At 39.0% G+C, this 22,061-nt stretch overlaps 1 protein-coding gene across 1 annotated transcript; it reads left to right on the forward strand.

Moving 5' to 3' along the window:
- Positions 1–93: 93 nt before the first annotated feature.
- On the forward strand, positions 94–14,222 carry ATP5PB (ATP synthase peripheral stalk-membrane subunit b). The gene is made up of 7 exons (XM_058538782.1): positions 94–221; positions 499–535; positions 4,203–4,348; positions 6,884–7,047; positions 7,653–7,778; positions 12,710–12,889; positions 13,971–14,222. The coding sequence occupies exons 1-7, from the start codon at positions 182–184 to the stop codon at positions 14,046–14,048; spliced, it is 771 nt and encodes a 256-aa protein (XP_058394765.1). The 5' UTR covers positions 94–181; the 3' UTR covers positions 14,049–14,222.
- The last annotated feature ends 7,839 nt before the right edge of the window (positions 14,223–22,061 follow it).

The following is a 22,061-nucleotide window of genomic DNA, read 5'->3' on the forward strand; positions in this document are numbered from 1 at the left end:
AGCGCTCTCTGCCTCTTCTCGCGATAAAAAAAAAAAAAATTCGAGGCGAAGTTGATGGCAAAGAAGGCACGACGTTCTCTTCTCACGAGACTTGGGAGCGACCATCTTGCTCCTGTCCCTGACAGATTCTTCTGTCCGGGTCACTGGGACGCTTGGACCCACGCCTTGACCCTCGCTGACCATGCTGTCCCGGGTGGTACTTTCTGCTGCCGCCACAGCGGGTGAGAGATGTAGACCCTGGTCCAGGCTGTCAGAGTGATTGCAAAGAAGCGCGTCTAGCGTTCCGAGGAGGGAGTTGGGGGAAAGGGGGTGAAGGAAGGCGCAGCGAGACTTGGGCCTGAGTAGGGAGTGATTAGCGCCGCTCCGAAGGTGAACGCGGGGTCTCAGGGGACAGGAAAGAGGGCGCGTGGCCTTAGTGATCCGGCCCCGCGGGGACCGAGGAAGGGGCAACCCAGATTTCACCTTGAGCTTGCTGACCTGCGCCTTGTGTATTTGCAGCCCCCTCTCTGAAGAACGCGGCCGTCCTCGGTCCAGGGTGAGTGTGAGGGGTTAATACTCCCCTTCGTTCACTTCTCGGTAACCTCCTTTTAGCTTTAGGCCAGAAACTACCTTTCTTCAGGTAACTTTGGAACCCTTGAAGCCTCATTCAAACACTTGTGCACCGGTAACTGCCTGAAACATCGTCGTATTACCTAATGGCAAAGATTAAGAGCATAGGTGATATGTTCTCACTAAACTAGAAACCGGTTTTGATGTTTTCTAAGCCCCACCCCTCTCCCTGTGACCTTCAGCTAGACAGAGCTGCCACAGCCCGGATCCGAGTTCCTAGATTGCATACCCAAGAACAAGGTTTGTTAAAGCAGTGAAGCGTGTTGTTTTCAGTCTGTCTCCCAGTTCCCGACTTTGACTGCCACATCGTAAGAGTCAGAGAAGTCATTCATTGACTCAGTAAATATTTATCTTGCCACCTACATAACCAAAGGTATAAAAATGAGTAAGGCTAACTACCTGCCTTCACGGGGCTCACACACAAGCTGAGAGAGGAGGCAGCTATAGAGTAATGGTTTAGAGTGAGGACTCCAGAGATAGAACAGGGTACATCTGGCTCCTCCACCTACAAGCAGTGTGACCTCAATTTCCTCATCTGCAAAATGGAGAGAATAGTACATTATGGGTTATCAGAATTAAGAGACTTAATTCCTGTGAAATTCTAAAATCAGTGTTTGCTACACAATATGTGCTTAGTAAATGTTAGCAGCTGTTATTGTTAATATTATGTCATAGAACATGTCAATTTTCTTTGGGATTTCTCTGTTTGCTTCCAAATTTAGTCCTACATCTGCAATTTGATAACTATCCCATGGCTTGAAAAACTGGCTTTAATCTATCTGTAAGTAATTTTTGTGTATGCGTTAAAATGAGATTATAATTGACTACTTTCAATTTATCAGAGAGAAAAAAGATTCCATACAAATAATGATAATATTTCCAAACAAATAGTCATAATACAGGTAACAAATAAAATAACTATATATACAACATACAAGGAACATCTTTACTTTCTCGTTCTTTTGCATTCCATATCTAATACATCAGCAGGGCTCTTCTCCAGATTATGTTTGGACTCGGACCACTTCTTCCACTCCTACTGGAGTGTGAACCACCATCAGCTTTCACCTGGGCTCGTTCAGTAGTCTCTTAGCTAGTCTCCTTGCATCTCTATTCTTGTCCCATTACAGCCCATTCTCACAGTAGCCGGAGGGATTATGTCAGTCCCCCACCTAAAACCCTCCAGAGCTCCTCATCCCACTTGAAATGAAATCCAAACTTACCATAACCTGGTAGGCCCAACATGGATTGATCCCAACCTACCTCTTGATTTATTTCCTTTCAATCTCTTAAGCTTATTCTCCAGGCATACTGGCCTTTTTGCTGTTCCTCTGAACACTGCCAAACTTCTTATTGTCTCAGGATCTTTGTCCTTGCTCTTCTCTCTTTTCCACATGTTATTGGTTCAAATGTCATCTGACCTCCTACTAAAAAAGCCTTTCCCCGACTCCATTGCTCCCTATCCCCTTACCTTGCTCCGTTTTTCTTCATAGCACTTAACAGCAGCCTGAAATGGTATGTCGACCTCTACACTCACACTTCCCACACTCCCACTAGAATGGTGAAGGCTGGGACCTTGTCTGCTCATTGCTATGCTCCCAGTGCCTGACATAAGTAGAAAGTCAGTAGATGTTTTGTTGAGTGAATGACTGTTAGTCCAAGATTGGAGAGGCCTGTATAAAGGATATGCTTGACATGTTCTGGAGGCTAATTGGGCTTGGCAGTCACTAAGTGAAAGGCATACCAGGCAGAAGGAGCGGTATGAAGCATGTTTTTGTTTTGTTTGTTTTTGAGAGCTGTAAGTAGGACCATATGGCTGAAGGGTAGGAGAATAAAGGAAGATGAGGTTATAAAATTTGACAGGTGCTGAATCATGTATGCTATACTAAGTAATTTGTTTTCTGTAGGCAGGAGAAAGCCTGCTGGAGAGTTTTAAAGTCAAATTTGCATTTTAGAAACATTGGCAGCAGGGTGGAGGGAGCTAGGTTTAAGGGGTATTTGATGAGAAGCAGAGACCCGGTTTTGGATTGTTAACTGGTTTAGACAAGAGATGATGAAGGTTTGAATAAAGACAGCCAGTTGGGAAGAGGATTTGAGTCAGACTAAAGCAAGTTCTCTAATGCTGCGATTTAAATCAGTTGGTCTCCACCTGGGACAATTTTCCTCTCCAGGAGACATTTGGCAATGTCTAGAGACATTTTTGGTTGTCACCACTGGGGGAGGGGGGAGCGCTACTGGCATCTAGTGTATAAAGGCCACAGGATACTGCTCACTCTACAGTGCATAGCACTGCCTTCCACAACAAAGAATTGTCGATAATGCTGAGATTGAGAAACCCTGATTTAAATGAAAGAATCTCAAGCATGATTCCCAGATTTCAAAAGTTGGTGGGGTGGGTAATACATTGGGAGGCAGAAATAATATTCAGAAGACAAACAATGAACCCCATCAATGAAATAATATAAACTCTTACATTGCAAGGAAGTAGAGGTAGAGAGAGTGGGGAGCTGGAGAACAAAAACATACGGAGAATTTGAAGGAGACTAAGCTTAACAGCAGATGTGAAAAAGACCAGAAGATTTTATTTCATCAGAAGCTTAATGAGACACCAGTATGCTATAACTGCTAAAAATGCAATCTAATACAAGAATAGTTTGCAAATCCACAATAATAGTACAATAGTTCAAGCCCAATAATGGCAGTAGTAAGTTCTCAATATATATTTGTAGAATGAATGAATTGGTCAAGCTATATTTAGAGTATTATATTTAGTTCCACATTACCTCATTTTTGTAAACAAAACCAGAGAGCTTCTTGTGGGGGACACTCAGGATTGTGAGGGAACTGAGATGTTTAACCCAGATACATGAGCATTATCTTACATAGAAAAATAAAATTAGAGCCAATGGCTGGAAGTTTCATGGATGTACGTAGCAGTTCAGTTAAAGATAAACATAATTAGAGCTACCCAACACTGAAAAGGCCCGTTTCACAGTGATTAGTTAGCACCCTGTCACAGAGAAGATTCAAAAAGCTTCAAGTTCTTGCCATGAAGGGGCTCACAACACAGTGCGCATGTAGTAGCTAACCACTTACATATTTTACCTTATGTCAAGCACCATTCTAAGCACTTTACATGTGTTAACTCATTTAATCCTCACAACCCTATAAGGTAATAGCCTTTATTCCCACTTTATTTAGAGAAATCCGAGATTATGAAAGCTTAAGTTACTTGTTCAAGGTCAAGTGGCAGGTCTGGGATTTGAACCCAAATTGACTGCAGAATCTATGTTCTTATATACTTCAGTGCTAATAATAGACACGCAAAGTGCTAGACAGATGACCTGTGAGACCTATAGAAGGGATTCTAGTATTGGGTAGGTTACATACGGCTTTAAGTAAGTCATTTGCTCTTGTCACACAGCTAATTATTGGACCCTAACCTTCCTGTTCCTAGTCAGTTCTCTTTCCATTATGACAGTTAGTGGGAAATTGCCTCAATCCTCATCCTCGTTCGTTGTTTCTGCTGATTGTTTATATATTGTGTTCTCTTTAAAGAATGGGCTTTAAATTTGTATAATTGCTACCTGTAGGGTATTGCAGGCAACAAGGATCTTTCACACAGGGCAGCCAAGACTTGCCCCTGTACCACCTCTTCCTGAATATGGAGGAAAAGTTCGTTTGGGGCTGATCCCTGAGGAATTCTTCCAGTTCCTTTATCCTAAAACTGGTGTAACAGGTGAGCATTTGCCCTGTGTTTGACAGTATGTTTGGATGGTATGGGTTATGTTAACCTAGGATTTTAGTAGCCTCTTACCACTTCCACATATACCACAAAAACAAGTCAGCTGTTTTTAAAAAGAAATTGTGGAAGTGATTCAATATTACAATTATTTGTTTGCTTTAACTTCTCTTTCGAATAAATTTGTTTGGAATTTTAACTTTATTTTATAGCATTTTCTCCATTTGTTTTTGTTTTTGTTTTGTTTTTGTTAATTTATTTTATTTTGTGTGTGTGTGTGAGAGAGAGAGAGGAAGATCAGCCCTGAGCTAACATTCATGCCAGTCCTTCTCTTTTTGCTGAGAAAGACTGGCCCTGGGCTAACATCTGTGCCTATCTTCCTCTACTTTATATGGGACGCTGCCACAGCATGGCTTGACAGGCGGTACATCGGTGCGCGCCTGGGATCCAAACCTGGGCCGCCAGTAGCGGAGCGCGAGCACTTAACCGCTATGCCACGGGGCCAGCCCTCCATTTGTTGATAAACCAAATTTACTGAATGCCTGCTTTATGCCAGGCACTGTTCTAGGCATACAGTGGTGAACTGAGGTGCCTAGCATCATGGAACATACATTCTATTGTACGTTAGACAATGAAGAAATGAGTAACTGTGTAATAAACTGTCAGGTAATGGGAGGAGCTGTAGATAAGAAAGCCAGGTAAAGCAATAGAGACTATTAAATTGTATATATAAGCATGAAAACAGAAATTGTACCATATTTATCAGTTTCTCCCCTTTTAAAAGGTGTAAACTGTTCTGAAACTTTGCATTTTTATAATGCAACATGCTTTCGCTTACATTGTTTAGTCCTTACAATAGTCCTATGAAGACATTTTTATTACCCAGAAGAGCTAGAAAACAGAATTTACTGGGATTTATTCTCTCTCTCGTGACTGAATGGGACTTGAACCCAGGTCTTCCATTGAGTTTGGTGTTCTTTCTACTACATACACTACCTTTCTTGCTATACCCAAATACTGCTATGACCGTGGAACATTGGAAAGCAAAGATTCTTTTTTAACCCTGGAGTGGCCTAAAATAGCGTTTCCCTAACTGAAATTGCAAGAAACATCAGTGTCGGGGATGACCCGGTAGCGTAGTGGTTAAGTTCGCACTCTCTGCTTCAGCGGCATGGGGTTCGCAGGTATAGATCCCGGGCGCAGACCTGTGCACCCCTAATCAAGCCATGCTGTGGGGGTGTCCCATATAAAGTAGAGGAAGATGGGCATGGATGTTAGCCCAGGGCCAATCTTCCTCAGCAAAAAGAAGAGGATTGGCAACAGATGTTAGCTCAGGGCTAATCTTCCTCACCAAAAAATAAAGGAAACGTTAGTGTCCTCAGATCTCCATAGATGATTAAAATGTTACATATGATAGGCGTTTTTTGTAACTTCACGTTTAATATTTATATATTAAAGGCAAATTTTTTTTAAAAAGCTGTTGAAACTTTTTATAGCAAACTGGGTAAAATATATTTGAGACTGTAACCCTTTTATTCTCATCATTCATCCTAACATCCTTTGGTTCTAGTGTTGCTCAAAAACACTGTAAAATGCTGCCCTAAAGGCCTGCTTTGTCCCTGTGTAACATTTTGTGAGGCACAGAGGAAAATCCTAAAGACGTGTAAATCATAGTTTGTGTCCTTTCAGAACTGGCCTGGTTAAAGAAAATGGTAGCCATATTTGAAGCATTATAATTAGATGCTACAGGAATGGAGAATCCTGATATTTAATTCTGCCTTTTACATACATACTACTTTATAATTGTTTTTTGCTTATTTCCTGTGTCAGGTTTCTATTCAATGAAAATAGGCAAGAATGGGCTGGCCCTGTGGCTTAGCGGTTAAGTGCGCACACTCCGCTGCTGGCGGCCCAGGTTCGGATCCCGGGCGCGCACCGACGCACTGCTTCTCCGGCCGTGCTGAGGCCGCGTCCCACATACAGCAACTAGAAGGATGTGCAACTATGACGTACAACTATCTACTGGGGCTTTGGGGGAAAAAAATAAATAAATAAAATTATAAAAAAAAAAAATAGGCAAGAATGGATAAATTTTATCCTGATCAATGTTCCCATTCAATAAATAATATACTTTGCTGCACAAATTACTTCAGAAAGTAACCTGACATCTTTGTACAATAATAGTTCCTGTTTGTTCAGCAGTTGTGCTAGACACTTTACATATTTTATTTCTCAATTTCATCAACCCTGTGAAGAAGAGATTGTTCCCATTTTACAGATGAGGGAAACTAAGCTCAGAGGTTGTTTATATTGCTCAGTTTTTTGTAAGTTGCAGTCAGATTTCCTTCAGTCTAGATCCTTGTTCTTTCAACTCTGCCATACTGCTTCTCGATCCAGTGTTCTGTCTTTGAATCTGATTATTTTAAATCATTACTTAACTTTGCCTTCAACTAATCAAATGCAGAAATATCTTTCTCTCTTCCCCTTTTAGGCATAGCATATCCATCATAAAATATCTCTTTCTTCTTTTAGGACCCTATGTGCTCGGAACTGGGCTTATCTTGTATTTTCTATCCAAAGAAATATATGTGATTACTCCAGAGACCATCACTGCCATATCAACAATAGGATTTCTTGTCTATATAGTTAAAAAATATGGTGCTTCTATTGGAGAATTTGCTGATAAACTCAATGAGGTAAGAACCCTAAACCTTATTTCCCATTTTAGACCACAGTAGAAGCATCAAGTGATGTTTTTGATATGAATGTTGGAGGAAGAGTGTATAGAAATGAATCTAATAATAATGATTACAATTCTAAGTGTTAATGTTAGTTTCTAATTTGAGATAAATTTTTTTAAAATCTACCAAACTTTGTCCAGCTTTTCTATAGTTTTGTTCATTAACGAGATACAGTCATGTGTCACTTAACGATGAGGATATGTTCTGAGAAATGAGTCATTAGGCAATTTTGTCATTGTGTGAACATCAGAGAGTATACTTACACAAACCTAGGTGGTATAGCCTACCATACACCTAGGCTGTATGGTACTAATCTTATGGGACCACTCTCGTATATGTGGTCCATCATTGACCAAAACATTGTTATGTGGTGCATGACTGTATTGGGTAGCTGTTGTGGGCAATTCCTTTTAAGGATTTGTGCATTTCTCCCTATATGTGTGTATGTTTCTTTCTGGGTGTTTTCACAAATAAGGAATATAACTTTAGGAAACATAAAATGAATGTTTTTTTACCTTTGTTGTTTTCACTGATCTTTGTTGTAAATATCATAATTGCAGCAAAAAATTGCCCAACTAGAAGAGGTGAAACAGGCTTCCATCAAACAGATCCAGGATGCAATTGATCTGGAGAAGTCACAGCAGGCACTGGTTCAAAAACGCCATTACCTTTTTGATGTCCAGAGGGTAGGTTTCAGAACTTTTTAAGGAGGATGAAGTTACTCATTTATGTGCAATTAAAACAAAAATTTGAAATCTCTTGTAAGGAATGATTGAATAGATTGAGCATATTTTATTTTGAAAAGAGAAGATTTGGGTAGGGGTTGGCAATTACAGCTATTTAGACATTTAAGACCTACCAAGTGGATAAATAATTAGAATTATTACTCTAAAATTAGAAATAGTAAAAGTTACAAAAGAACACATTTTGGATCTAAACAAAAGGAAAACAGTCATCAAGTTATAGCTGATTAAAAAATAGCATGCACTGTCTAAGGCCGTAGGTGAAATACGTGCTGTGTAGTTCATACATGCTTGCTATAAGAAAATCTTCCTTAGTATACTTGCTATAAGAAAATCTGATACCTTACATTCCAAATTCACAAAGCAAGTTCAGATATCAGTAGAACTTCGTCCTATGGTTAAAGCATAATTAAATTCTAAAATATTTAGTTTCTAAAACAACCTTAGGAATGTATTTCAAGTATTTTGTTATTATTTACTTTGAGCCCAGTACTTTATGCTTGATATTTAAAGTGAGATGCCCTTATATTGAAATTTTAAGTTATAGAAGCACCTATAGATGAAAATTGAGATGCTAAGGTAGAGTAAGGTTCTGAAATATTAAGGATCCAGGCCAGTGTTTCTCAGTGTGGTCTCAGTACCACATGCATCAGAGTCGTCTTTTGTGCACGTTTTTGGGCTCGTTCCAAGACCTGCGGAATCAGAACCTCTGTTAGGAGCTATCCAAGAATCTATATCTTTTAAAGCAGGATCCCTAAAGATTCTTAAACACATTAATGTTTGAAAACCTCAGAAAATTTTAAAACCTCTTTCCATGCGTATTTAGGTTACAACTGCAGAATGCTTCCTGCCTCATATATAATATGTATGTACACACAAAACTGGCTTTTGGAGATGTAGCTTTTTCATAAGAATCAAATGATAGTCATTAGAATTTTTATTTATTTATGAAATATTTATTTAATAGATATTTATTGAGGTTTTCCTGTCTGGAGACTCTGGTCAAAGCAGAATGCTGGGAATACAGCAGAGAACAGAACAAAGTTTCTGCCTACATGGAGTCTACTTTCTAACGGGGGGTTGAGGACAGAATATAATTAGTGGGTGTGAATGTCAACTGGTAATAAGTGCTATGTAGAACAACACACTGGTGTTAAAGGAAAAGAGATTTTAGGAGGAGGGAGTTATTATTTTTATTGGGTAGTCCAGAAGGGCCTCTGGTGTGATATTTGAACAGAGACCTGAAAGAATTAATGGTGCAAGCTATGCAGATTTCTGGGGAAATAGTGTACTAGGCAGAAGGAAGAACAATTGCAAAGGCCCTAAACCGAGAAGCTTGCTAGCTACAGTCAAGGACAAGTAAAAGGTCAATGTAGTGGAACGGGGGTGAGGGAGGAATAAAAGGAAGCAAGGTAGAGGACGGCCAGGGGCTAGATCCTGTAAAGTCTTCTAGGCTTCTGTAAGGACTTTGACTTGTATGCTAAATGAAAGAGAAAGTCACTGAGGCTTTTAAGCAGAGGAGTTATGTGATCTCATTTACATTTTGAAGGGTCATTCTGATTGCCTTGTTGCAGATAGCCTTGGGTGTTGTATGCATTGGTTTGAAATGAGTTGTTAGATAGACCATTGGATATAGCTGTCTAGAATTGATGGGGAGAATTTTAGGTTAGAGATTAGGGAGTCATGAGTGTACAGGTGGCACTTAAAGCCGTAAGACTGGAACACAAGGAAAACAGATGAAAATAAGAGCTATTTTAATTTGTGGTCACCGTACTTATGGTCAAGTAATAAAGGGCCTAAGAATTTGCTATAGGATTTAGCAACGCAAAGGTTCTTGGTGACCTTGGTGAGGGCTATTTTAGTGAAGTGATTGGAGTAGGTTGAAGAAAAAAAATGGAAGGAAAGAAATTGGAGTCAGAGTATAGACTCCTGTCAAAATTGTCAAGGAGTCTTACTGTAATTATGGGCAAAGAAATTAGTAGCTAGGAGGGGAAGATGTAGGCATTAAGAGAGATTTTTTTTAAAGGATAGAAAGTATAATTACTTGTTAGCATCTGGTAGAAGTTAGTAGAGAGAAAAATTGATGCAAGAAAGGGGGGAAGAATTTGCTGGAGTGATATCTTTCAATAGGCCAGAGGGCCTGGAATACGGTGCACAGGTGGAGGGATTGACTCCAAGAGGATAGACAGTTCAGTCATAGTTACAGACAGGAAGGCAAAGTACTGGAGTATAGATTGAGTTAGCTTCATTTATGTGGTGGTAGAAGTTTGTGGAAGTTCTCTTATTGCTCCCATTTTCCCAGTGAAATAGGAAGCAAGGTCATTTGCTGAGAGTGAAAGTAGTCAAGGAGATGTTAGAGATTTAAGGAGAAAGAAGAGCAGAGAGTGAATGGACTAAAGAAATGTGCTTAGAAGTGTTAAGGGCCTACTTGAGATTAATATCTCAAGCCTTTATATTTAACAGGTACCTGTAAGGATGCTCATTACAGACTAGAAGATGACAATATCCCTGTTACCATTATTTATCAATATTATTCTGGAGGTAGTATCTGATATTATTAAATAAAAGAACAAAATAAAAGGTATAAAAATTAGAAAAGAAAAGGCAAAGTTATCCTTATTTATAGATTCTCTGATTATATACCTAAAGAACCTAAAAGAATCAAAGTAACTCTTTAAACAATAAGCAAATTCACTAAGATGTCTTGGTGCAAAATTAATATCTAATAAACAAAATCAGTAGCCTTCTATATACAAATAGCAGTCAGTTAGGAAATATACTGAGAAAAGATATACCATTTAGGAAAAGATGCCTAGGAATAAACTTCACTAGAAATGTATAATCTTTGTACTTTGAAAAATGTAAAGTACTTTTGAGGTATAACGTTCTTAGAACTTGTTGTTTGATTGGAAGACTCACTATTATAAAGAAACCAATGCTCTCTACTTTAATCTCTAAATTTAACAAATTCCTAGAAAGAAAATACTAATAGGCTGAGGGTGGGTGATGCTGGGACTTGGACAAATTGATTAGTAATAGAAAAAAATAAAAAGAATATCCAGGAGTATTCTGAAAGAGAAGTAATGAGAAACAGACCTACCAAATATTGAAACTTAGTATAAAATTATAAAGACCTTTAAATAGTGTGGTACAAGTATATGAATAGGAAGTCAGATTGGTACAGCAGATGAGAGGGTCTAGAGAAGGACCTAAATACATAAGGGAATCTAGATAGATGGCATTTTCATCTTAGAGGAGGGAAGACAAATCGGTACCTTTGTAGATAATAAAGTTGGTTTCCTACCTTTCGCCTTATACTAAAATTCCAAATGGATTAAAGATCTTTAAGTAAGAAATGAAATCATATGGGCCGGCCCCGTGGCCTAGCGGTTAAGTGCGCGCACTCCGCTACTGGCGGACCGGGTTCGGATCCCGGGCGCGCACCGACGCACCGCTTCTCCGGCCATGCTGAGGCCGTGTCCCACATACAGCAACTAGAAGGATGTACAGCTATGACATACAACTATCTACTGGGGCCTTGGGGGAAAAAAAAAAGGAGGAGGATTGGCAATAGATGTTAGCTCAGGGCTGATCTTCCTCACAAAAAAAAACAAGAAATGAAATCATAAAAGTAGAAAAAGAGAACGTGAAAAAAATACGATACTCTTCGAGTTGAGAAGACCTTTCTACTAGATACAACAAAATCCTGAAACCATAAGAGGAAAAATTGTTAAATTGATATTATAAAAAAATTTTTAAATTTTACATGTAAAAATTACCACAAACAAAGCTAAATGACAAGTTGGGAAGAATTCATGCATTCCAGGTGACACAAAAGCGTAATTTTAGGAGAGATCAACATCCCAGTAGAAAACTAGACATAGGACATGTACAGTTCATAAAGAAATAAGTAAATGTAAGTGGCTTCTAAATATGTAAATTTTCTCCTTATATAATGACAATTAAAATTGATATTTTCCTCTTATCAGAAGAGCAGAGGATAAAAAGTTTTATAAACACTGTTGGTCAGGGTTTGGAGTAACAGGCATTCGTTTTGCTGTGGGAGAATGAAGTGATACAACTTTTCTGTGAAATTTGACAATATTAATCACAATGTAAAGTGGATCTTTAAGAGCGTGAGTTTTGTAGCATGATTCCTTGTATTCAGTTCTTGGCTTCACAGTTTATTAGCTCCCTAACCTTGGACAAGTTCATTAGCTTCTGCCTCAGTTTCCTCACAGTAAAATGGATGTACTAATAGTAACTATCCCATGGTGTGATTATAAGACTTAATGGAATTGCCACACAATGTTTAGAACATAGTAGATACTCAACAGATGTTAGCTATTATTTGACCCAGCAAGTATTCACACATAAGTGGAAAGACACATACAATTTATGCAGCATTATTTGTAGTAGAAAAAATTGGAAGCAACCTGATTTATTAATAGAGGTTAGTTAAGTAAATTATGGATTATGGGACTCCAGTATAGTAGAATCCAATGTAACTTTTAAAATTGAGGTGGGTCTACATGTCATAATTTGTAAAAAAGATGTGTGTGTATATGTGCGTAATACCTATATTTTGTTTATTAAATATTTCTGGGAGGGAATACAAGAAATACAGGAAGATGGTGGCCTATGGGGGTGCTGGAGGAGACTTATTTTTTACTGCATATATTTTTAAATATATTTTTACCATATGCTGTTAGAGTTTTTTACCACATGCATGTGCTACGTATTTGTATTAAATTAGAAGAATTTGGCATAAAATACAAGAAAGGGGTAGAGTATTCCAATTGGCAGAATCCTCAGAGTATAAGTGATCCTTCAACTATGCAAACAGTTTTCTTCATTTCTTAATTTTGCTTCAGAATAACATTGCTATGGCCTTGGAGCTTACTTACCGGGAACGGCTGCATAGAGTATACAAGGAGGTGAAGAATCGCCTGGACTATCAAATCTCTGTGCAGAATATGATGCGTCGAAAGGAACAGGAGCACATGGTAAACTGGGTGGAGAAGCACGTGGTACAGAGCCTCTCTGCACAGCAGGTACACAATATTTTGAAGCTTCTGGAGTTGTATTGATATCTCTGACAAGCATCTGTTGATGCTCTGTTAGGATAGGAATAGCTGGCGAGGAGTCTTTAGCCTGGAGACAGTGGGGTGGCCCTGGTTCATTTTTCTGGATACTGGTAACCTAAAAGATGCTACACAACTGCCATGGTGGCTTTCCCCTTTCCTCAAAGTTTGGTTACCAAAGGGTCTCTCACCTCATACGTCAAAAACCATGGAAAGATTGTTGAGGACACTGGTTGTGGCAGACTTGTATTCAGGTTCCATTATTTGGGTAATGTTAACTGACATATTTAATTTCACAGTAAGACATAGAGACTGGACAAGGCTATTTCTGATCCCCTTCCGTTTCCTAATTCCATGATTTCCATTTCATTTCTTCTTACCAGCTGCTTAGTTCATTGGTCTTGGATAGAGAAGCAGTGTTTTCTATTATTTACCCAGACTTGATTTCCTTTTTTAAATTTATATTCTTTATTTATTTACTAATGACTTGGTTTCTTCTTTCCCAGATATATAGTATATTTAGGCATTTCTGATCATTTTCTCCATAACCATGGAGGACTACAAAAACAGGATCTATCAACATTTGATTAATTGTTTTTATATTTTTTTAATAAACTGTCTTTTACATAAAAGTAATAGACTTATTTAAGAAACTTGGAAAACATGAAGTATAGAAAAGAGATGAAAAATTATTTTCATTCTTTCTTAATATTTGCATATTACTGGTATTTGTTAGGTTGGTCTTTTTCAAGCACCTGTTAGCTGTGCAAGCTAACAGCAATGGCACATGGTTACGGGAGTATCTGGCTTCAAACTCTATACAGGTTTCACTTATAAAAGCTGTGAGCCAAGGGATTTTAACTAATGCCCTGGATTTTCTTAAAATAAATTGCCTCGCCCCTGTGTTAAATAATTTCTAGTGGTCTATCATATTAAGCCAGTAATCCATCCTGAGGTTCTGTAGGAACCTCAAGCTCTTGTAGGAATTATGGTGTTTATACCCTTTAATGATTTGGAGAGGTCTAACCAGATTTCTCTTTCCTTATTACAGGAAAAGGAGACAATTGCCAAGTGCATTTCAGATCTCAAGCTGCTCGCAAAGAAGGCCCAGGCACAGCCAGCTCTGTAAATGCCTCTATCCCAGTTGAGACAGCTAGAAACAGTTGACTGACTATATGGAACCTAGTCTATGTGACAGAATATTTCTGTATTGCTGTCTACTAAGTTACAGCTTACCTTTCCTAAAAATGAAGAGTTTGAGTTTCATATAGTGAGAGAAATAAAATAATCTATTGACCAGTGAGATGTTTCTCATCCTTCTTGCTCTGCATTTTGAGTTGTTCCATGATCACTTTTGAATAAGCTATTTGCTTTTAATTAAATTTGGTGCCTCACTAAAGATTACCAAGTTATAGTTTAAATTTATAATTAATTCTACCATCTTGCAATAAAGTGATAGTTGAAACAAGGTTTTTTAAGTTGCATAATTTTCTGAAATATTGTGTCAACATTTGTCAATTGTGTAAAAATTAAAGATATCATTGAACTGATAATCTTGGTTATAAGACTATTAGAGGTAAGCTATTTCTGGCTAACTAATAAGTTATGGGAAATTTAAAACTTTTTATTATTCTTAAAATAACAGAAATATTGTATATCAAATCATATCATTGACTTTATCATCATTTTAGAAGTATGTCTATAGAAAATATTATGGGCTTAATGTGTCATAAAACCACTCTTTAGAATCCAGCAGATAAATCAGAAAATTCTGCCCTTGCATAGGTTTGTCTGCATTTAATTCTCCTGTACTTGTGTAAGGATTTATTTGTACACAAATGGACAACTTACATAATAGGAAATTTTTGAAAATATGTACCATATGGGTAATTGCTATTTTCATTGACTTCCTAGGACTGTAATTTATGTAACAATCATTTGAGTCATTATTTATTGATGGCTGATGTATTTGTCTAACATAGAAATCAGATTGACATCTTTATTGTTACTTAAAGAGATTTTGATAGGGTCAGCAGAGGTGTTCCAAATTATTCATTTAATAAAGAATTATAAACACCTAGTTTGTGCTAAGCACCATCCTGCACTGGTCATACAGAGATGAAAGTCTCTACCTCAAAGAGTTAAAAATCTACTAGAAAGGCAGTAAGAATATGTGATATAATACAGACTTGAGCACAAGGTGCTTTGAGAATATAATGGCAAGCACCATTTTAGGTAGTCTTACCAGCCTCATGATTTCCCTTGTATATAACTATATCAGTCAGGGTTCAATCAGAGAAGCAGAACTCTGAGGATACGAGTTTATATAATAAGGGAATTGGCTTTATGCTGTCATGGAGCTGGATAAGCAGTCTCTAAGGCTGGTATCTTTGTTTCTGATGCAGGAGCTTGAAGTCCGTGGAGCAGGTAGTTAGGAAGGGAAGGTGGATGTGAAGTGGGAGAGGCTAGGAATGAGTGGAAATCACAGGCACAGACTGAAACCCTTGTCAGTTTTTATTACTCTGACCCTAATGGTATGACCATCCTACATAACCCCAGCCGCTTCATCACACACACCTAGTCAAAAGGTTAGAGAAGCTAAAGGACGATCCAGGGAAAGGTGGGGAAGTTGCAGGCCCGTCTACTACTGGTGAGCCAACAGATCAGCAACAACATGTATGAGAGACAAAATAGTTGCTGCTTCACATCTGCCCTCTAAAATGACTCAAGAATCCCTTGTGGCTTATTCTAACCAGAACATCCAGGGACGAGTTTACTGGAAGATGTAGTTCAGCTTAACCAAGTTGACACATTATGAACCACCACAATAACTATCCTATTAATAAATGTTAACCTGAATGAGTAATACTTAAAGCAAAAATTCTAGCCCCAAGAAATCAGTGAAAGCATCTAGTAAAACATGGAGAGAGCAGAAAGGTGACTCATGGGTAAGAAGAGAAACAACGTCTGAGCTGGCATTTGAAAGAAGTTAGCCAAAAGAGTGTCGGGGATTAGAGTCCAGGAAGATGGAGCAGCCTTTATGATTGTAGAGAATCCCATGTAGGGGAGTGTAACATTTAAAACTCTCACAAATGAAGAGTGAAATAGAAATAGTAGGGAGTTATATTAGCCCTAAATGCTGGGCTTGGAAGTTGGATTTTGTTCTGAGGACAGGGAAGCCACTAAAAGGTTTTAAGCAGAGGAAGATGGCTAGATTTTTGTTTCAGAAAAATCACTAGCAACACTAGAGGACGGTTTGGAGAGAGGCAAAGCTAGTTAGGCTGTTGCGTCATTCTAGCTAAAAGACGTTGAAGACCTTAACTAAAGGCCATGGCAGTGAGGATAAAAAGGAAGGAATTGGTGAGGAAGACTAAAGGAAACGTTAGTAGGACTTGAGACTTGAGAAGATGGGAGGAGGGAAGAATCAAGTTGAGTCACAGGTTTCTTGCTTGAGTGAGAAGAAAAAGGGAGGTGCTCTTCACTGTGATTTGGAATACAGGAGGAACCATATCTTGGGAAAGAGAATAGGGCTAAGTATAGAGCCGTGAAGGAACATCAGTGTTTGAGGAATGACAGAGAAAGAGGATTCTACAAAAGAGGGAATGGCCAGTCATTAGAGGAAAAGCAGGAGAGTAGAGTCATAAAATCAAGAGAGGAGAGTTTCAAGTAGGAAGAGCCAATTTTTCAGGGACATTAAGAGGACTGAAAGTGCTCATTAGAGTTAATAGCTTGAAGGCCTTTGGTGGCCCTTCTTAGAGTAGTTCTGGTTGAATGGCAGGGAGAGAAGATAGATTACAGTGGTGGTAAAGGATTGAAAGGTGGTGAGGAAATAGACCTATGTAGAATAATTTCCGGAACACTGCTCACCCCAGTAGATATGACATGGTAACTAGAGGGAGCCAAAGGCTGGCTCAGGGGAATATTGTTTTAAGGTGAAAGAGGCTTGAAAAAACAATAACTATGAAGAAAACACCAATAGAAGGAAGAAGAGGGTGAAAAGGTAACAGAGAAGGATGATAGATGTAGTAAAATCCTTAAGTGAGAGAATGAGATTCAGATGACGAGTGGAGGAATTAGCCTCCAACAGAAGGGAAACTTATTCCATTGAAACTAGAAAGGTAAGGATGGACCTTGAAAGAATGAAGTTTTTCAATGGGGGAACAGGAAGCTCATTCAACAATCATTTATAAAAAGCCCACTGTGTGTCAGGCATGGCTCAAAACTAGGGTTCGTAAGACATGGTATCTGTCTACAGAGCTTACAGTCTAAATGTTGGACGGTATGTGTTCCTAATGTTAAAACTGTGGGGTGATAGGGGCACATATAATAAGTGAACTGAATAGTATAGGAGATCATAAAAGGTCTTCTGAAACAATTATGTTTAAATTGTTTTCTGAAGGATAGAGAGATGATAAAACAGGGAACAGCTTATGCAAACACCATGAGATGAGAAAGAGGATGGCACCTTGAAAAACAACTAGAACAGAGAAAGGGAAGTGGAGAGTAGCAGAAGATAATGCTGGAGGAGTATATCGTCCAGATATGAACGTTTATGGCCTTTCTGTCCATATTAAAGAACTTTGTTTCTTAAAAGAATGAGAAGCCATTAAAAAGATTTTAAGCACAGGAAAATACAGATAATGTATTAAAACAGCGGTCAGCAAACTCTTCCTCTAAAGGGCCAGATAATAATAGTTTAGACCTTGCAGTCCACATACAGTCTCTGTCGCTTATTCATCTTTATGTTTTGTTGTGTTTTCTTACAACTCTGACTCCTAGAAGACAATAGGAGACAGTAAGAGTGGGTGGCAAGAGCAGTCAAGAAGCTATCAGAGTAGGGTAGATGCGAGCTGATGGTGGCTTGAGAGAGAATAGTGATAATGAGAAAGGGAAGTGGACTTGACATAGATTTTAGAGCTTGAATTGACAAGACTTGCTTACTAGATAGGAGGAGAGTGGAGTGTGAGACGCAGAGAAGCGTGTGAATTGTCTCCTAGGTTTCTGGCTTGTGGTGGTACTGTTAATTGAAGTAGAGAATAGATGAGAAGAAGCAAATTTCAAGGGAGAAGGTACTGCATTCAGTTTTATTATTGAATATCAGTATTGAATATCATTGAATATGAATATTATTGAGTATGAATTCAATATTGAATATTGACTAGTATTGAATATGAGTGAATTAGATGGCCGTATGGTGACATGGAAATGAGCTTAAGCTCTGGTAAAAGTTATGGTTACAAACATAAATTAAGGTATCAGTTTATAGATAGTAAATTAGGTCTGGGGAATGGATGCAATAACCTAGGACATAGTATAGATTGAGAAGAGGAGGCTGTCTCAGATTAGGCGGAGATCAAGCAGGCAAAGGAGACTGATGAGGAAGGCTCAGAGAGGTGGGAGGAAGACAAGGAGCGTGGTGCCCCAGCAAAGGAAGAAAGTCTGAGTTGGAAACATGCTAAGAGGTCAAATAAGATAAGAGCCAAGTCGTGCCCATTTGACTCAACAACAGAAAGGTCATTGCTGCTCTTAGTGGGAGCATTTGGTTCAGAAGTATGGCTATAAAGAGGAGTAGAAAAATAAAGACGATGATCAAGGTGGATATGTGAGGTAAAGGGGAAGAGTTTGGGGGACTTTTGTATGTTTTTATTTTTGAATGGCAGTGGCTTGAACATGTTTAAATGCTTTGGAAAAGAAAAGCAGAAAGGGAGAAGTTGATATGAGAGAGTGAGAGGATAATTGATAGAGTAAGATTCCTGAGAAGGCAGGAGATGGTAAGATCCAGAGCACAGATAGAAGTAAAGGCCTTCTGTGGGAGGGGGGATGCTAACTTGTATGTCTACACCCCTACTTGCATGTCTTAAAGGCATCTCAAACTTAAGTCCAAAACAGATCTCTTCATCTCCACCCCCAGCTTGCTCTTCCCTTAGTCTTCTCCATCTCAGGTAATGACACCACCATTCACCCAAATTGCTCAACCCACAACCTAGGAGTCAACCGTAGTCCCTTTAGCTTCTGCACAATGCAACAGCAAGTCCTGTTGCCTCCACTCTCAAAACTTATCACAAATCTGTCCACTTCTACCACTGCCTAATCCAAGCTGCCATGTTTCACTTGGACTACTACAATTATCTGTTGTCATTCTTGCACCCCTTTTAACAATTCTGTGCAGCCAAAGTGAGCTTTATAAAATCTAAGTCGTGGGGCTGGCCCGGTGGCGTAGTGGTTAAGTTCGCGCACTCCACTTCAGCAGCCTGGGGTTCACAGGTTCGGATCCTGGGCGCAGACCTACGCACTGCTCATCAAGCCATGCTGTGGCAGGCGTCCCACGTATAAAGTGAGGAAGATGGGCACAGACGTTAGCCCAGGGCCAATCTTTCTCAGCAAAAAGAGGAGGATAGGCAACAGATGTTAGCTCAGGGCTAATCTTCCTCACCGAAAAAAAAAAAGTCTAAATCGAATCACATCACTCCCCTGAATAAAACCTTCTAACGCCCCATCACACTTAGAATAGAATCTAATCCTTACCGTAGTTTACACGATACTGTATGGTCTGGTCCTCAGCAACCTCCTCTGACCTCATCTACCACTCTCCCTGTTCATTCTGCTTTGGCCACATTTTTCTTGCTGTTCCTCAAACAGCTAAGCTTTCCCAGCTCAGAGGCTTTGCACAAGGTTAGAGCTTCCCAAACAGGTTGCTGCGAATGGCATGTATGCCATGAGATACTACTCTCTTCAATCCGTGGGGCAGCCAGGCTAGACAGGAGGCTGTCAGCCCTCAGGCCAGTCACTTCCGGCTGCGAACAGCTTCATCTGAGGCTCCTTATAAGGCCACCTGATCCGAGCAGAGACTGACAGCATGCCCCACAGTCCCCAGAACCAGGGAGCCGGATGAGTGACTCCTGCCCTCACCGCAACAACTGCAATGTGCTGTGAGTAGCCAAGACAATGCTCTGCCACCTGGACATTACTGTAGCAGCCAGGTGTAGAGTGCATGCTGCTCCCGTTGGACAAGGGGCCTGTGGATGTGCTGGACAAGTTTGTTTGCTGTGCCCAAGGAGCGTGGTGTCACAACCCAAAGTGAAGCCAGTCAGGAGTGAGAAGGAGGTGCTAAGTTGAGCAGGTCCCAGAGGCAAAACTCCAGACTACAGCCCCAAATCTCTCCCTTCAAATATCAAAAATTTATATCTCTCTGGTGAGTGTGATTTAGTACTTACACACTGGCTGCGTGGTGATTGGTTGTGCAATCTGCAAATTAGAGTATCACAATTATTTTTTAAATACATAATAAGGAAAAGCGCAATTGAATTTGAAGTATTTTTTTTATTAGCAAAAGAAATGGGTTACACTTGTCAAAGAAAAAGGAAATGTTAGACTATTTATTTTTGTTATAAATTTTATAATGACCATAAAAATAATTTCTTGTCAATGATAACTAATAATCTGAAGATCATTCCAATCAAGTGGTCAATCACCCTAGTTCAATGGTTATTCTTAGCATCACTCATAGAGGGATAACCAGGTATGTTTCCTGATGTGATAAAATATGAAGTAGACAATATCACCTATGATGTAATCTAGCCAAAAATATTTAACTTGAGTCTATCAAGATTTTTTTTTTTTAATAATTTTATTTATTTATTTATTTTTCCACCAAAGCCCCAGTAGATAGTTGTATGTCAGCTGTACATCCTTCTAGTTGCTGTATGTGGGACGCGGCCTCAGCATGACCGGAGAAGTGGTGCGTCGGTGCGCGCCCGGGATCCGAACCCGGGCCGCCAGCAGCAGAGCGCACGCACTTAACCGCTAAGCCACGGGGCCGGCCCAAGTCTAAGATTTAAGATGTAAATTCTAGTTTCCAGGAAATGCAAGTGATAGAGGAATGAGATAAATGACACCAGAGAAAGTAATTAAATTAGGGATTATGTTTTCCATTTATTAGGCCTTAAGTGTTTTTAATTAGAATTTTTTAATCTTCTCTGTTAAGATCCTGTACCTCTTTTGTAAGATTTATTCTAAAAACTTTGTATTAATTAGTATTATAAAATGTACCTAGCTTAAAATTAAATTTTCTGTTTGTTGTTGGAGTGAGAAATAAAATTAAGATTCAGATTCTTGTAACTTTCTTGTTGGGGTTAAAATGAAATTTTGATGCAAAATCTTGTAACATTTGCTTTCAGTAATTATAGACTAGGTAGTTTGGACCAACTCTCCAACTGAAGAAATTTTTGACATGTGGGTGAAATTTAAAACATATCTTAAGAATATTAAAGCACCAAGAGATAATGAGAAATCATCAGGCCAAGAACTGAGAGACAGAGGGAAATTCAGAGAGGTGTGTTTAGCACTCAGGACCACCTTTGCTCTGGGAGCATTTGCCAATCTGAAAGAGATGACTAAGAGACTAAGCTTGGTTTTCGGTGGCTTCACGGAGCTAGAGGAACAAAAGATGGAGTCCAGGACCTGTTGAAGATGGAGACTCTAGTAAACCATCACCACTGCCTACCACCACCACCACACACATAGTCAGCTACACTCTAGGAAGAAAGGTGAAGACAGAAATAACCAGCCCTCACATGGATGGCATCATGCTGTGAGCAGATGACCCAGTAAAAACTCAGGCTCTGAACTTGGATCAAGGTGATCCCGGATTGCTGGTGCCCCCAGGTGCCTGGCAAAAGCAGTAAAAGAAACCTTGTTTGGAGGAAGACAATATGATCCTAGTCTTGCATTCGCTCTTCAAATGATTTTTCAAACCCAATTACACAACACAGTAAAAGGTAATCAGATAATTAGGAGCTAAGATACTATGAGTAAGAACTAGATGAAAGAACAGAAATAGACCATAAACTACTTATGCTTATTGTGTTAAAGGAGATAAAAGTCAAGCTTGAAAATGTTGACAGGGAACCAGAAGCTCTTTTAAAAGAAACAACCAATTTGAAAAATATAAATTCTAGAACTGAAAAAATACTAGAAATTAACTCAATTGGCCAGTTTTAATAGCAGATTAGACAAAGATGAAAGGAGCAATTATGAACTGGAAACAACTTAAAAAAGTATATGCAGAATAAAGAAGAGAAAAAAGATGAAAAACGCAAACGGGAGAGTAGGACATCGAAGATATAATAAGGTGTAAATATTG

Source organism: Diceros bicornis, chromosome 4 (assembly GCF_020826845.1).
Source record: "Diceros bicornis minor isolate mBicDic1 chromosome 4, mDicBic1.mat.cur, whole genome shotgun sequence".
NCBI lineage: Eukaryota > Metazoa > Chordata > Mammalia > Perissodactyla > Rhinocerotidae > Diceros > Diceros bicornis.

Coding starts and splice junctions, on each gene's coding strand:
- ATP5PB (XM_058538782.1), top strand. CDS start 182: ATGCTGTCCCGGGTGGTACTTTCTGCTGCCGCCACAGCGG. Junction 536..4,202: donor GCGGCCGTCCTCGGTCCAGG/GTGAGTGTGAGG, acceptor TGCTACCTGTAG/GGTATTGCAGGCAACAAGGA. Junction 12,890..13,970: donor AGAGCCTCTCTGCACAGCAG/GTACACAATATT, acceptor TCCTTATTACAG/GAAAAGGAGACAATTGCCAA.